This window comes from Bos javanicus, chromosome 4 (genome assembly GCF_032452875.1).
Source record: "Bos javanicus breed banteng chromosome 4, ARS-OSU_banteng_1.0, whole genome shotgun sequence".
NCBI lineage: Eukaryota > Metazoa > Chordata > Mammalia > Artiodactyla > Bovidae > Bos > Bos javanicus.
In genome coordinates, this window is record NC_083871.1 from 64,617,074 (window position 1) to 64,631,118 (window position 14,045).

Below are 14,045 nucleotides of genomic sequence, written 5' to 3' on the forward strand. Positions count from 1 at the left end.
GCCGTGCCGCTCTGAATACTCTGGCCACACAGTCAGAGCACGCCAGTGTCAATACCATCTCCAAAGTCCCAGCCAACTCCCCAATAGAATAACAGGCCACATTCATCGGCTACCATCCTAACAGGCTACTTTCCAAAACCGCTGAAGCAGGTAATAGTTCAAGGGTTCAGGATTAGTCCACTGGCCCCTCCAAGAGCTGGGTGTTCCTAAACTCATCACCACACCTCAGGGAAAATGGCCACTGGCTTGAACTTCCACTAAACCAAACCAAAATTTGCCTGCCAGGGAGACAAAGTTTCATTTTACAGCTTGTAACTAGCAGATGAAAAACCTAACTTCTTCATTAAAGAACTTGTGCATCCTTTAGCATATTAAATACTGCTCCCAAAATACTTTCATGCAGACTTTAAGAACCTGTCTCTCAGCTTTGCAACAATAAATGTCTCATCTCTCCCTTCAAAGTTTGTTTCCTCCTTGCCTTTCTAAGTAAATTATCCTTAAAAAAAATTCAATGTTTAATATAGGACTCAGAAAGCAAGATAAGATTGAGGAGATCAGGTTATATGCTCTGGTCTGCTGCCCAAGGATACTACTGCTGTGTTTCTTAAAGGAAAAAGTGGAAGAGAATTGTTTTAGGGTCGGAGGGCTGGCAAATCACTAACGGATTTGGGGATAGACTATTCCTCCTGGTTACAAGAGCCAATGCAAATACAAAATAACCACAAGCCACACTTCGACAGGCAACTTCTTCTATTCATTAGCCTGGGACACTTGGGGCAGCTTTAGCCCTCTTTCCCTTACCTATGTCATCGTCATTACAGTCCCTAGTAGGAATTAAAGCCAGCCAGGGACTTTTTCCAAGCACTATCTTTAAGTCACCTGGATAGCAGAGAAGTGTCCACCAAGCTGTGGATGCAGTCTGTGTGCCTGGCGCACTCTGAAAAAGCCTGGCTGACCCTAGCTCCCTCAGGCCTACTTAAAACACTCAGTTCTCAGATGAAAGCACTGTGTGGCCAAGCAAAGCACTCATCTTTACCAGTGAGATGTCCACAGACGGCCACATCCGTGCTGGCTGCTACGGCTCACAGAGCCAGTGACTGGAGGAAGCTACTGTTTCCATGCTGCCGCTGGGCGGAGCCCAGAATCCAAACCTGAAGCGCAGGCCCCCAGGACCAGGGGCCAGGCCTCCTGCCTCTCCCTGTGCTGGCTGCCCTGGGGCCCCGCCAACAATGTGACAGCCTGCACTCCCTGAAGACCCCCATACCTCCTAGAACCTCAAAGAATAAATATAGTTATGGTCTTTTGACCGTCTCTATGACAGAAGTTCTATCTTCTGAAATATTCATTTTATGTTGAAAGCCAGTTTAATGACCACTGTAAGGGTGGAACTCTTAACTGGAAACGTGAAGAGAAAGTTCCATTAAGGTGTGCATTAAAATGGGGAGTGATAGCAAAGCAAAGTTAAATTTTATGTAACTATTTTTATTTCAATGGGATTCCAAAGTGGACTGGGCTGCTTTGAATGACGAGAGATGAGAATTCACCCCAATCATACCAAATCAAACAAACTAAAGGATGAACCAGCAGCATGCTGGCTGACCCTCACAGCACTATGAACGCTATCTGATGCACTATCATACTCTAGCCAATGACGCGCCCTCATGAAACAACGAGATGTTCGTCTCAGTGCAACTTTAAAGTACCTTTTAAAACTTTTGTTCGGTACTACCTTCTTCTCTTCAAACAGTATTTTCCTGAGAAAGCTTTCCTAGAAGTAAAATTAATGTTTCCCACAATAAGCCCTTTATCATCAATGAATTCTTAAATTATTATACTCAAAGGGAAGTATGCTTTAGGTTTGTAGGACTTGTGTTAAAACACAAATTGGAAAATTCAGGGATATTTGGATTATGTCCCTATGCTTCATTTCACACACCCCAGTAGTGCTTCTTACACAAACATTTCTTAAAGGATAAATCAAATATAATCAAGAGTCCCCCTCCCTAATTAGGCCCCTGATTTTCTCAATACTTGTCACATCAAATGTAGATTATATTCACAATGTATTTCCCAAGTATCTTTTGTTACTGAAAAAGCAGTCTGTCGCCTCTAAGTACTCCCTGAGAACACCCAATCAGAGTCCCCTTGAAAAGCAAAAGAGAGCTGAGCCTGGCAGCTACATGAGGTCTAGTTGTGTAAAAATCTTCAGTTGTGAGCACACCTGTGTCTAACATGAACCCAGATGTCCTTCACAAAACATGACTAATGTCATGGCTGAAGTTTTTCTTCTCTCGCTTTTCTAAATGTGAGCCAAGATGAGAATTCTATTTAATATTTACAGATCATCTTTTCTTTTGTAAATGCTTTTGGAAGGGGGTAGACATTGATTACATAAGGATTTTCTATCAGGGAAGGAGGAAGGCCAAGTGCCTCGAAAAGCTTCATGAAGAGTAAGACTGAGAAAAAACCTGTTAAATCTGTAAACACCCAATGGAAAACCGTCCAAAAGAAGAAATAGAAGGCACAAACTTCAGGTTAAAAAACGCATGTAAAGATTGCAACGTTACTACAGTCAACAGAACCCACCTAGGTCCTTAAAAGTCTTGCCCTAAATACACAGTTAAACTGTTTCAACTCTGCTGTAACCATCACCATGCTCATTCTTTGCACATCTACTTGAACAATTAGGAAGAGGAGAAAAGCACAGTGACACTCCTTGACACCTCAAAGCAAGTGTGTAGGGTGGGAAAAGGATACATTAAAATCACAAAACACTCCATCCTCAGAACTACCACCTCTGACTTCTATGTTCCAGGAGGAAGTGAATGACAAATTTGTTTTGTAGGTAAAGAACCCACAAACAAAAAAATCCTTATATAACTCAGCAAAATAACAGCAAAGGGTTGGATTGTATGGCCCCTTCACGCTATCAGAACATTTTAGGGCTCACTTTAGAGAAATTAAAATAGTAATATAAATTAATCTTAGCACATATAAATATCCATCTGGATATTCAAACAGCAACAACAGAACAAAACTTACATCAAGGAGAAACTTTTCTAAAGTAAACAAATGTATAATGTCAGAACTCAAAATTCATTAGAAGGTTCGCTGTGTGTTTTAATCAGGCTCAGACTGAAATAAACGTAGTCAATTTAAACCCCAACCTGGGAAGCCGTCCCGGCTGCGGTTGTGGTTTTCATCTTTTCAGTGTCCCATGACATTCATTTAGATAGAGGGCAACCGTCCATGTAAACAGTTCGACCTATTGGTCCCCTGCTGTGGACCTGCAGCCGATGAAGAGGAACAGTCTGGGAGCAGCAGACAGACAGGGGACGCTTAAAACTTAAGAAAGCGACAGCAGCTTCTGGGTGGCTTGCTCGGCTCAGGGTTTCCCGTCAGGCAGCTCAGTGAGACTCTGTGGAGTGGAACTGGTGAAAGTAGAAAGCCATGAAGACATAGCTGTCTTCGCACTGGAAAAAGCTCCTCCAACCGACTGGCCTGAGTGGAAAGGAGGGGAAAAACAGAAGGAAAATGGTCTTCACTTCTGTTAGGAGACACTGAAAAACCAATGCTACTTAACTGCAACACACTGATATGTTAATAGGTAGTGCAATAAAATTGACACTTCTGGTTTCAAAATAATCCCTTACCATGGGAATGTCTAAGAGGAACCTGACTGGGTATAAGATACTGCTCTCCTAAGTATTTTGAAAGTCTTTGGGAAACTTTTCCCAGGCTAGTGGTTCTTAAACGTCTTGGAGAGCTAAAAACAAACAAAAAAAACACAACAAAACAAAACCAAACTTCTATGTGCTCTCTGTAACCCAAATCCAAGTTTATAACTGAAAACCACCTACAAGAAAGAGTTGTTAGGCTGCTTGGGGAAATTTGTTATTGTCATCTAAAATCATGTTGCATCACAGGACTTCCCTGGTAGTCCAGTGGTTGGAAATCTGCCTTACAAAGCAGGAGAAAACGGGTTTGATCCCCCATCGGGGAACTGGCATTCCACATGCCTCGGAGCAACTAAGCCTATGCGCCACAACCACAGAAAAGCCTGCAGCGCTGCAAGACAGGCCCGAAGCGCTCAAATAAATAAAATAAATAACCATGGTGCACCAAATTAAAACATACAGAGCTCTACCTGCCTGAGGTCTGTTTTGCTTTTAACAGCATTATCTCAAAAGCTGATGTTATAATGAAATTATTTAAGTTGAATCATACACACTCACTGTTCTTGGAGAGGGGAGTGTGCAAGAAGGGAACAGGCCATAGAATTTAAATATCAGCAGCATCACTAAAAATTAACTGACATCATATGCCTTTGATGAAGTAGAATTTTTCTATCAAAAACAAAGAATTCAAAATAAGTCAAAGGTATAATATTGTATGGAAATAAATGCTTATATATTTGATTCTATTCCCTTGTACAGGGGTGACAGGACTGTGTACCCCGTGTTTGTCTTTAAGTCTGTAGAATAGTTCTCTTACCCATCTCCAGATGTACAGGACATTAGAGCTAGGAGGGCCCTGGCACAGAGATCACCTAGTTCTGGGGCTTTAGAGTTGTGTTCAGTAAGGGTTAGTCAGCTAACCTTTAGCTAACCCTTAGCTCTCAGGAGCTAAGGAATGAGATGGGCCCAATTTTTAATACTGATATTATAAAACAAATGTAGCCAAGTGTAAATAACCGGGCACTTGAGATAACTGGGAGTTCCCTGTACACTGTTACATGATTTCTTTAAGTCTGAAATAGTATAAAAGTAAACAGTTAAAAATGTAGGAAAGAAGGAACAAGAAATTTCTTTAGAAAAAGAGATGGCTGCTACTGCTGCTGCTGCTAAGTCGCTTGAGTCGTGTCTGACTCTATGCGACCCCATGGACTGCAGCCTACCAGGCTTCTCCGTCCATGGGATTCTCCAGGCAAGAACACTGGAGTGGGCTGCCATTTCCTTCTCCAAGAAAAAGAGATGGAATAATCTTCAAAACAGCCAAAGTGAAAAAAGCTAGGTACAGAAGGATATACCCAACAACCATTCGTCTGATTTTGGTATCAGGGTAATACACCCTCATAAAACAAGTTGGGAGGTATTACCTCAACCATTACTTTCTGAAAGAGTTTGTATAAAATTAGCATTATTCCTTAAGTGTTTGATAAAATTCGTAAGTAAAGCCACCTGGGCTTAGATTACATTTAAAAACTTGTAACAAGCCTTTAAACTTTAACTCAATTATTTAAAATATTTAGGGCTATTCAGATTTTCTATTTCTTTACTGCACTGGTTTTGGCAATTAGAGTCTTTCAAGGATTTTGTAGATTTCATCTAAGCAGTTGAATAACTGGCACAAGATTGTTCATAGTATTACCTAATTATCCTTTTAATTTCTGTAAGATCTATAGTGGTATCCCCTCTTTCATGCCCAATACTGGTCATTTGTATCTTCTTTTTCTCTTTACTAGTCTGTAGAAGTATCATTAATGTGATCTTTTCATAAAAACAATTGTTGGTTTTCACTGATCTTCTTTACTATGTGATACTACCTTAAAAGACAGCTGCTTCTAATGCCTACTTTATTATTATATAAATAGTACTCTACTATTTATAAAGAACTGTGGGCAGCTCAGAGACAGAAAGAGAAATCCAGAGAAGTTTGATTCCTGATAACAGGGAACAGATATGACAACATTTGCTGAACTTGGTTTGGCATTATCTAGTGTCACAAGCATTGTTTTAATGAATAAGACCAAAATTAAAAAGAAAAACCACTGTATATTCAACCATCTTGCATTATTATGTGATACACACATCTCTGCAACTTTATGTTTTTATCAATGACATACTGAGGATAGAGAAGAGATGTTTTATGATTCCAATCTGTTCCTGCCTAAGACATCCTTACCAACAGCTTTTCCTGTTTGTACAACATTCCGACTTGTTGTAACCATGACGTTTCCAAGTTTTTTGCCACGCTCACTGTTTTGAACAGAACTGAGTAAAGGAGAGAAATGTTAAGTAAGTACAGTTAAAAAAAAAAAAAATCACTCACATATACATTAACCACTCTATAATCATCCCCCAAATCAGAATTATTGAGAAAAGAAGATAAATAATTCATTATTTGTTATACATCAATTAATTTACTAATATTTTAGATACAGGAATTTTCAGAAAATTTTAAAAGAATATACAGATGAGCCAGAAAGTGGTGTAAGGACATAAGGATGTATGGTTATACATAATTTGTATGGTCATAATTTGCTGAAGTTACTTCACCAGAATAAAAATGGCAAATCCTGCTATTAGTTCACACCATTCTCCATGGAACAGCAGTGTTTTCATTTTGAAACATACACACTGCTGAGCTAGAGAACGTTATGCACATATTTGGTTACTATTTGAAGCACAAGTCTATGAAGTGGAGAAAAACAATTCCCAATTAGCGATGAAACACATGGCATGAATTCAGACAGAAGAACGTTCCTAGTATTTTCCCTAAATACTCACTGTGAGAATCTTAACTTCATGTCTGACACTGAGTACTGTCCTTGGAAAGGATGGCTGTAAAACAAAGTTTGAGTTTAGACTATGAGTGTCTCACCAGTGAAGCTGTAACACAGAGTTATCACAAGGAAGTGTCAGGAAACTGCACTGGGGTGACTCAGGCGGGCGGCGGTGCTCCAAACGAGACACCGGAAATAGGGCTCCGATCACAGCTCTCCACTCACAGTCACGGAGTCTCTCTCAGCTTATGTACTTTGCTTGTAAAATAGGTGTTTTTTTTTTCCTTGGGTGGGGTTGGTTTGTGTTAGTGCCGCCCTAATGTTCCTCTTTGGTCTGAGGTGGGGCCCAAGCACCAACATTTTAAAAAAGCTCCTGGGACAGTCAGGGTTAGAGTTGTTGACTTTGGACATGGCTTGATTCTGGCCATCTTATAAATGGGTGCTATTGGTCAAAGGAAGATTTAATCTGTGTTATCAGAAAAGCAACTCAAAGTGCAGATCTTAGGGAAACAGTATGTATAAAAATCAAGCAACCTGATCAACATTACACTATAAAACAAGGAATCAGTAAACATTCAGATTCTTATCTCATACACAGGGCAGGGGTCCTTCTGTCAATGTCTAACAAAGAAAGTGACCAAAAAAAAAAAAAAAAAGTCACCCTGGTGAAATTTGCAGCCACTTATTAAAACATTAAAACGCTATTATGTGGCTAATTCACGTGAATGTATGGCAAAAACCACCACAATATTGTAAAGTAATTAGCTTCCAATTAAAATTTTAAAAATGCTAGTATGGCTTTTCAAATGATAACAAATTTATTTACTGGTCACATTAGGCATACATAACAACCTCTCTTTTATCTGGATTTCTGAATCACCAGTTGAAAGCATTGAGAGGACTTAATTTTCTAATCTTTAGGAGTGGAAGAAAGGGTTTCAAAGATCTCAAACCTTACATTTAGTTTTGAATATTTCTAAATTATATCCCCTGATGACAGCTGAAGACTATCATCATTTCTGTTTTTAATTTGGTGAAAATACTGAAAATCTGCTGACTATCATATCTGCATAATTTCCAAATTGAATTTTCTGGTCTTTTGCTTCAGCTTTCTTTCTCCTCAACCTAAATAACCTCAGTTATTTACATAGTTTTAAAAGCACTGTTTTCACAATCCTTTAAAACACATGCCAGCTAATCCTCATAAGGACCTGCATTAAAATCTGTAGCGCTGCTTCAAGTTAAAGGCACTACGGCAGATGTAGCAGCTGAGTAAAGATCTGTCCAGGCTAACAGAGCCCCAGGGGAGGAGACAGAGCTGTGAATGGCCACTCCCCCAGCACCACTACAACCAGCGCCACTGGGCAAACAAGCTCACATCCGTTTCTCTTCATTACTCTTTAGAACACAGACCTTGTGGTTACTGAGGGAGAAGACTTTGAACTTAGACCTTTCATTTAATTCCATTAGTGTTTTTGCCTTTTAATTCTCTATGTTTTTACCACATCCAAATGGCAATCTAGGTTTCTGCCATAGCCCAGTATGAGGACAAAATTCACCAAAACTGGTCCTGAACCTAGTCATGGTTCTTGATGGATAAGTTTAGCAGACATGTTCTCCCAAGCCCTGCTTCCTTGCAGATGCTTCTGCAAGTTACAATGACATAAATCCCTGGGTTTTGTGTGTGTAGCCCCACTAAAGCACATTCCCAAGTCAAGTTTACCCAAGTTCCTAAATAATATGGTAATCAGTACTAAGTTGATTTTTGTCATATTTTCATGAAGAAGTAAAGTTTAAAATACAATGATACACCAATAAAAATTAATTTAAAAACACATACACCAAAAAAACACAAATGAAAACAAAAGTTCAATGTATACTTATATCATAAAGAAATTAAAATCCTTTAATTTAGAAGTTCCCAATATGTACACATTATATCAACTGATCTCCTTAGACTCCACTCTCCCATTCACATGGTATTTTTTTTCTTAATGGCCCAATTCTCTAGCACATTTAAATGCCTTTTACATGGAATAAAGTCTTTGCCCAGTCAACAGTCAATATTATGACAGGTATTAAATTTTGTTGGATCTTAGAATCTGATATGGAAATGGCACCAGATTTTACTGATTATCTAGGAATTCAAATATTGACTTTAGTTGTTCACACTTCATATTTTACAATAACCTCTCAGTTTTAACCAGTGCTATTTCCCTCAAGGCTTCTATCTCACTTGACCATTCTGCTGAGGCAAAAATCCAGAGAAAGGGAGGAAAGATCGATATGACATACGAGCATCCCCACAGGCTAGGACTTTCGTCTCCTAATTATACTGGAAGCTGGGAGAAATGTTAGTGCTTCCAAAATGCCTTGTGCTTTGTGAGTAAGAAGTGTGAATAGGGAAGCAGTTTTCAGCTGCTTCCCTGTACTTAGGAGCCTTTTTTATTAAAAAATCTATTTAAGGGATTCTTGAAGATATTCACAGTATCATCAGAGTTCAGACATGATTTTCTTTATTCAGAAACCCTTAATAAGTCAACCACCTCTATCACCCTGTAGAGGATGTGCTTACTTCGGATTTATTTCTGCAAGTGCTGGATGCTTGTTGCTGTTCCAGACCCTGTAGTTGTGAGTGTTCTTCCATGCTGTAACAAAGGTCGTCCCATAGTCCGATAAGATCTTTTCATTATCTGTCAAGTAAATATTTGAAAGTTGGGCTGGACTGTAGCCAGTCAGGGTTATAAAGATTAATAACCAATAACAGTAAAGAAATGGCTTTAGCCTCCCTGTCCCCTGCTGCTTTCTTGGGGACAAAGCCTACCAAATGTCAGGAATCTTGGGTCAAGTTCCAGAACCCTAGTAAGAAGCTATGTGGCTTTTGCTAAGTCACTTGATCACCTGGGATTTCATTTTTCTTACTAGAAAATAAGGTGGTTGAGCCAAATATTTTCTAAGGTTCCTAAAAACTCCAAAATATTTCCATGTTCTCCTCACCAAGGTAAGGAGGCATAGTACTATTTATTAAAAACTACAGACTAGAGTGGGTTAAACATACTGACATACATATATATATGGAGTAGGCAATTAGGGTATTTTAAAAAATCTTTTCACAAATACCATTTTCTAAGAAAGGAAATTAGAATAATTGGTTCTTTTTAGCCATTCTTTTTTCTTTATCTTACTATTTGGTGAAACTCATTCTTGAGCCTCCATGCATTTCACGGTCAAAATACTTAATAAGGGGATTTTCATATATTTAATGCATAAAACTTTTTGGCTTCATCACTATCAAGAGGAAGCTTCAATCCACAGTGCTTCTTCTACTTGGAAGAACAGAAAAGGTTTGGAGAACTAATTCAAATGGCTATTGCTTCATATATTAATTCCAAGTTGCTTGCTTTGAAGGTGAAACATATGACTTTCGTCGCTGGGAGAGGAAGAAAAGAACATTCATGGTTCTATATGTACCATAAGGAAGTGCTTTTAAGAACATATTCATCAATCAGCTCACTGGGCTAAATTTCCTTTAAAAGCTTGGGTGTGAACCAGACTACTTGGGTTGAAGTCCAGCTCAGTCTCCTACCAGGGGGAAGAGCAAGTTATTTAACCTCTCTGTACCTCACTTTCTCAAATCTGTAAAATGAGGATGACATGGTATCTACCTCTAAGATTGCTGAGACGATGAAATGAGTTAGTAGATGTTAAGTGCTCTAAAAAAAATAAGGGTGGGTCTCCACACATGTTAAATGTTCCCTCTGAAAATACATAGCTACTGTGTACTCAGGAAAATATTTTTAAGAAGTAAATTAATTACTCAGGAACATACATGACTGGTGGAGACTTGGGTTTTCTTAATAGACAAACTGAGTGATTCTGGGTTAGAGGATTTAATTTGGGGATCTCAGTTGCTACAATTGTAGAAGAGGCAGACACTTAAAAAAAAAAATCCCATTAACAAATAAGGAGTCACTCCATAGATTTCTTAATGAATGAAGAACATGCCTGAAGCCTGGATTTAAAACTCTACAAATACTATTGGAAGAACTAATCTAGGAGGTGGCAGCAGTGGGGTTGATTTAAATATCTACGGACACCACAACGCGAAGGTATTTAAACACTGTGGAATCATACACTTATAAATGGTTAAGACGGTAAATTGTATATGGATTTCACAATTTTTAAAAAAGCAACCTGGAAACAGTTGGAGATATCATTGAGAAGCAGGAAAAACAGAAGCTCCATATACTTTTAACAGCCTTACCACCATCACTACCAAATCTGCTGCTGCTGCTAAGTCACTTCAGTCGTGTCCGACTCTGTGAGACCTCATAGACGGCAGCCCACCAGGCTCCCCCGTCCCTGGGATTCTCCAGGCAAGAACACTGGAGTGGGTTGCCATTTCCTTCTCCAATGCATGAAAGGGAAAAGGGAAAGTGATACGACTCTTGGCGACCCCACGGACTGCAGCCTACTAGACTCCTCCGTCCATGGGATTTTCCAGGCAAGAGTACTGGAGTGGGGTGCCAGTGCCTTCTCCGACTACCAAATCTACTGATTTGCTAATATGCAGGGTGGCAGGTATCCCAGGTGTGAAAGCTCACTGCAGAGCTTCATTTTCTCCTTGAATATATTCGTTTCTATGGGGAATGAGAATTTTAACACAGGAGTGATTCTATGTTTGCCTGATCCATTTTAAACATTTAATAGGGGTACTGTTAGAATGGATAAATTTGAAGGTTTAATCATTCAGAATGTGATCTGCAATGATTTCTACTTTTTAAATTTTTTTCCATCCCTCATATATCTTAAAAACATGTAAGCAGTGTTTATAAACAGCACTCAACTACTGATATATCCTTCCATATGGTGGAATACTAAGTCATGTAAAAAGTGATGAAGATCTGCATTTACTCTCTTGATACATGTTTATATTATAAAGAAAAACTAAGCTATAAAAAACATGAAAAATGGGATCCATGTTTGCAAGAGGACTACCATGAACACTACAAAACTAAAATCCAAAACATATGCATAGAAAAAGGTCTAGAAGGATATGAATTACTCAAACTGTGAAGAGTAGTTAATTCTATATGTGTGGAGTGACAGGTAATTTTTCTGATTACTTTATTTCTTATGCAATTCAAAGCATCCAGAGTTTCAAACTGTGAAGAGTAGTTAATTCTATATGTGTGGAGTGACAGGTAATTTTTCTGATTACTTTATTTCTTATGCAATTCAAAGCATCCAGAGTTACAAAATAAGAAAGTGACTGTGAGCTCCTTACCTAGCTGCAGTGTGGCGGCCAACAGCGCATGAATATAGACTGCAAACTGTGCTCGGATCCACTCGTCACCTCCCTCCCAGCCCGTGCCGTCCAGGAAGACGTCGTCCCGGTTCTCAGTCACATGCCTCACTAGGTAATCTGCGAACCTTAGGTCTGCAGTGGTTGGATTGAGCAGCTTCCTAAGTTCTGGATCATGGATCTGGATCAGAGCTTCTTCTACCTAGAGGGTACCCAGGTACAAGTCAGAGTCTGGGCATTCATGCAGACATCCATGCCACACTTTAACTACTGGGAAGTCGGAGTTGGAAATAAAAAATATGAATAATAGCATTCTCAAAAGATGAGCCTAAGAAAGAGAGGTTTTTTATTCTGAAGCTGTTTCTTATTTTTCACTATTTAAAAAAAATGCTCATTTTCTTGTTCTTACATGCATAAATACTTAATTTTGAATTATAAAAGTGATTCATGTTGACAAATATTTTGGAAAATATAGAAATGTACAGTAAAAATCACCTTTATCATACAAATAGAAATGAATACAATTAATTAAATACAATTACTAAAAATTTTTGCTTTGACCACGCACAGATACTTTGGGGTATATTTATTATATAATACTTGACACAGAAAGAACTATATGTAACTTACAGGTTAGTTTTAAAGTATAATAATAAACAATCATCAGCTTGCCAACCAACTAGAATATAACAATAATGTTTAAGAAAACTCTGTGTATACAATTATGTAAAGTTTAAAAATAAAATAAAATTAGAAAAAAAAAAAAAAAGATAACTCTGTGGTCCTTTCATCTATATCCTCCTGTCTTGGAAGGTATAATATATGTATTTTTCTCCCTCAATATTGGGATCCATATAGCTTTGAATCCCAGATTTTTAATTTATTGTATTATAAACATTTCCCCAGGAAGCACATTCTGGTACTTTCTGTTAGGAACTACAGAAACCTTAGGGTGGCTGAAATCCCCTCCACCCATTTATAAAAATTATTTTAATTGTAAAAGTTAACAAATTATTTATACTTCTTCTATATTAATAAGATATAAAATGTTTATCTCTAGCTCCTTCCACTTGATATTGGGGCATATTAAACAAGGTAGAGGTATTTAAACTATTTAAATGATAAACACACTTTTATTGTGAGACTATAGTAAGACTCGGAGAAGGCAATGGCACCCCACTCCAGTACTCTTGCCTGGAGAATCCCATGGACGGAGGAGCCTGGTAGGCTGCAGTCCATGGGGTTGCGAAGAGTCCGACATGACTGAGCAACTTCACTTTCCCTTTTCCCTTTCATGCATTGGAGAAGGAAATGGCAACCCACTCCAGTGTTCTTGCCTGGAGAATCCCAGGGATAGGGGAGCCTGGTGGGCTGCCGTCTATGGGGTCGCACAGAGTCGGACACGACAAAAGTGACTTAGCAGCAGCAAAGTAAGACTAGATTGCCTTGGTAGGAATCCTGGCTCATCCACTTAGCAGCTGTCTGATCCCCTCTGTTCCTTAGCTTCACAGGTGTGATACGAACAGTAACAATGCCTATCTCACAGGTTGTTATGAAAATTAGATAAGTTCATATACCTAAGGTGCTTAGGATGCCTGGCAAAGGAAGCAATTATGACCACTATTAGTGTTGTTACTATGCCCCAAATTCCATTTAAAAAAGAAAAACAGGCTCTTTCGTCTAGGCCACCGACATGCCATCCAGACTAAGGAAGACCCGGAAACTTAGGGGCCACGTGAGCCACGGCCACGGCCGCATCGGCAAACACCGGAAACACCCGGGAGGCTGAGGTAATGCTGGTGGCATGCATCATCACAGGATCAACTTCAACAAATACCACCCAGGATACTTTGGGAAAGTTGGTATGAGGCATTACCACTTAAAGAGGAACCAGAGTTTCTGCCCGACTGTCAACCTTGATAAATTGTGGACCTTGGTTAGTGAGCAGACACAAGTAAATGCTGCCAAGAACAAGACAGGAGCTGCTCCTATCATTGATGTGGTGCAATCAGGTTACTACAAAGTTCTGGGCAAAGGAAAGCTCCCAAAGCATCCTGTCATCGTGAAGGCCAAATTCTTCAGCAGAAGAGCTGAGGAGAAGATTAAGGGTGTAGGTGGGGCTTGTGTCCTGGTGGCTTGAAGCCACATGCTGGGAAATTCATTAAATGTTAAGTGCTTTTCAAAAATAAAAAAAGAAAAAAGAAAAACAGGGACCAGCAGTCAAGTATCTGCACT

The 14,045-nt window shown here is 39.1% G+C and overlaps 1 protein-coding gene and 1 pseudogene across 5 annotated transcripts in view; one reads left to right on the forward strand and one right to left on the reverse strand.

Moving 5' to 3' along the window:
- The window catches only part of AVL9 (AVL9 cell migration associated), a 63,731-nt gene that overhangs the window by 6,555 nt on the left and 43,131 nt on the right, over positions 1-14,045 (reverse strand). For 3 of the 5 annotated variants that reach the window (XM_061414187.1, XM_061414188.1, XM_061414184.1), the window contains 5 exons: positions 11,793-12,012; positions 9,081-9,198; positions 6,510-6,563; positions 5,905-5,993; positions 1,462-3,501 (listed from right to left, as the gene is read on the reverse strand). In XM_061414187.1, the coding sequence (XP_061270171.1) occupies positions 3,386-3,501; positions 5,905-5,993; positions 6,510-6,563; positions 9,081-9,198; positions 11,793-12,012 (597 nt within the window). In that variant the 3' untranslated portion in view covers positions 1,462-3,385. Of the gene's footprint in view, positions 1-1,461; positions 3,502-5,904; positions 5,994-6,509; positions 6,564-9,080; positions 9,199-11,792; positions 12,013-14,045 lie in introns of those variants that run through there. The other 2 variants (XM_061414186.1, XM_061414185.1) reach the window with 1 other exon arrangement.
- LOC133246163 (large ribosomal subunit protein uL15-like) lies at positions 13,468-14,017 on the forward strand (annotated as a pseudogene).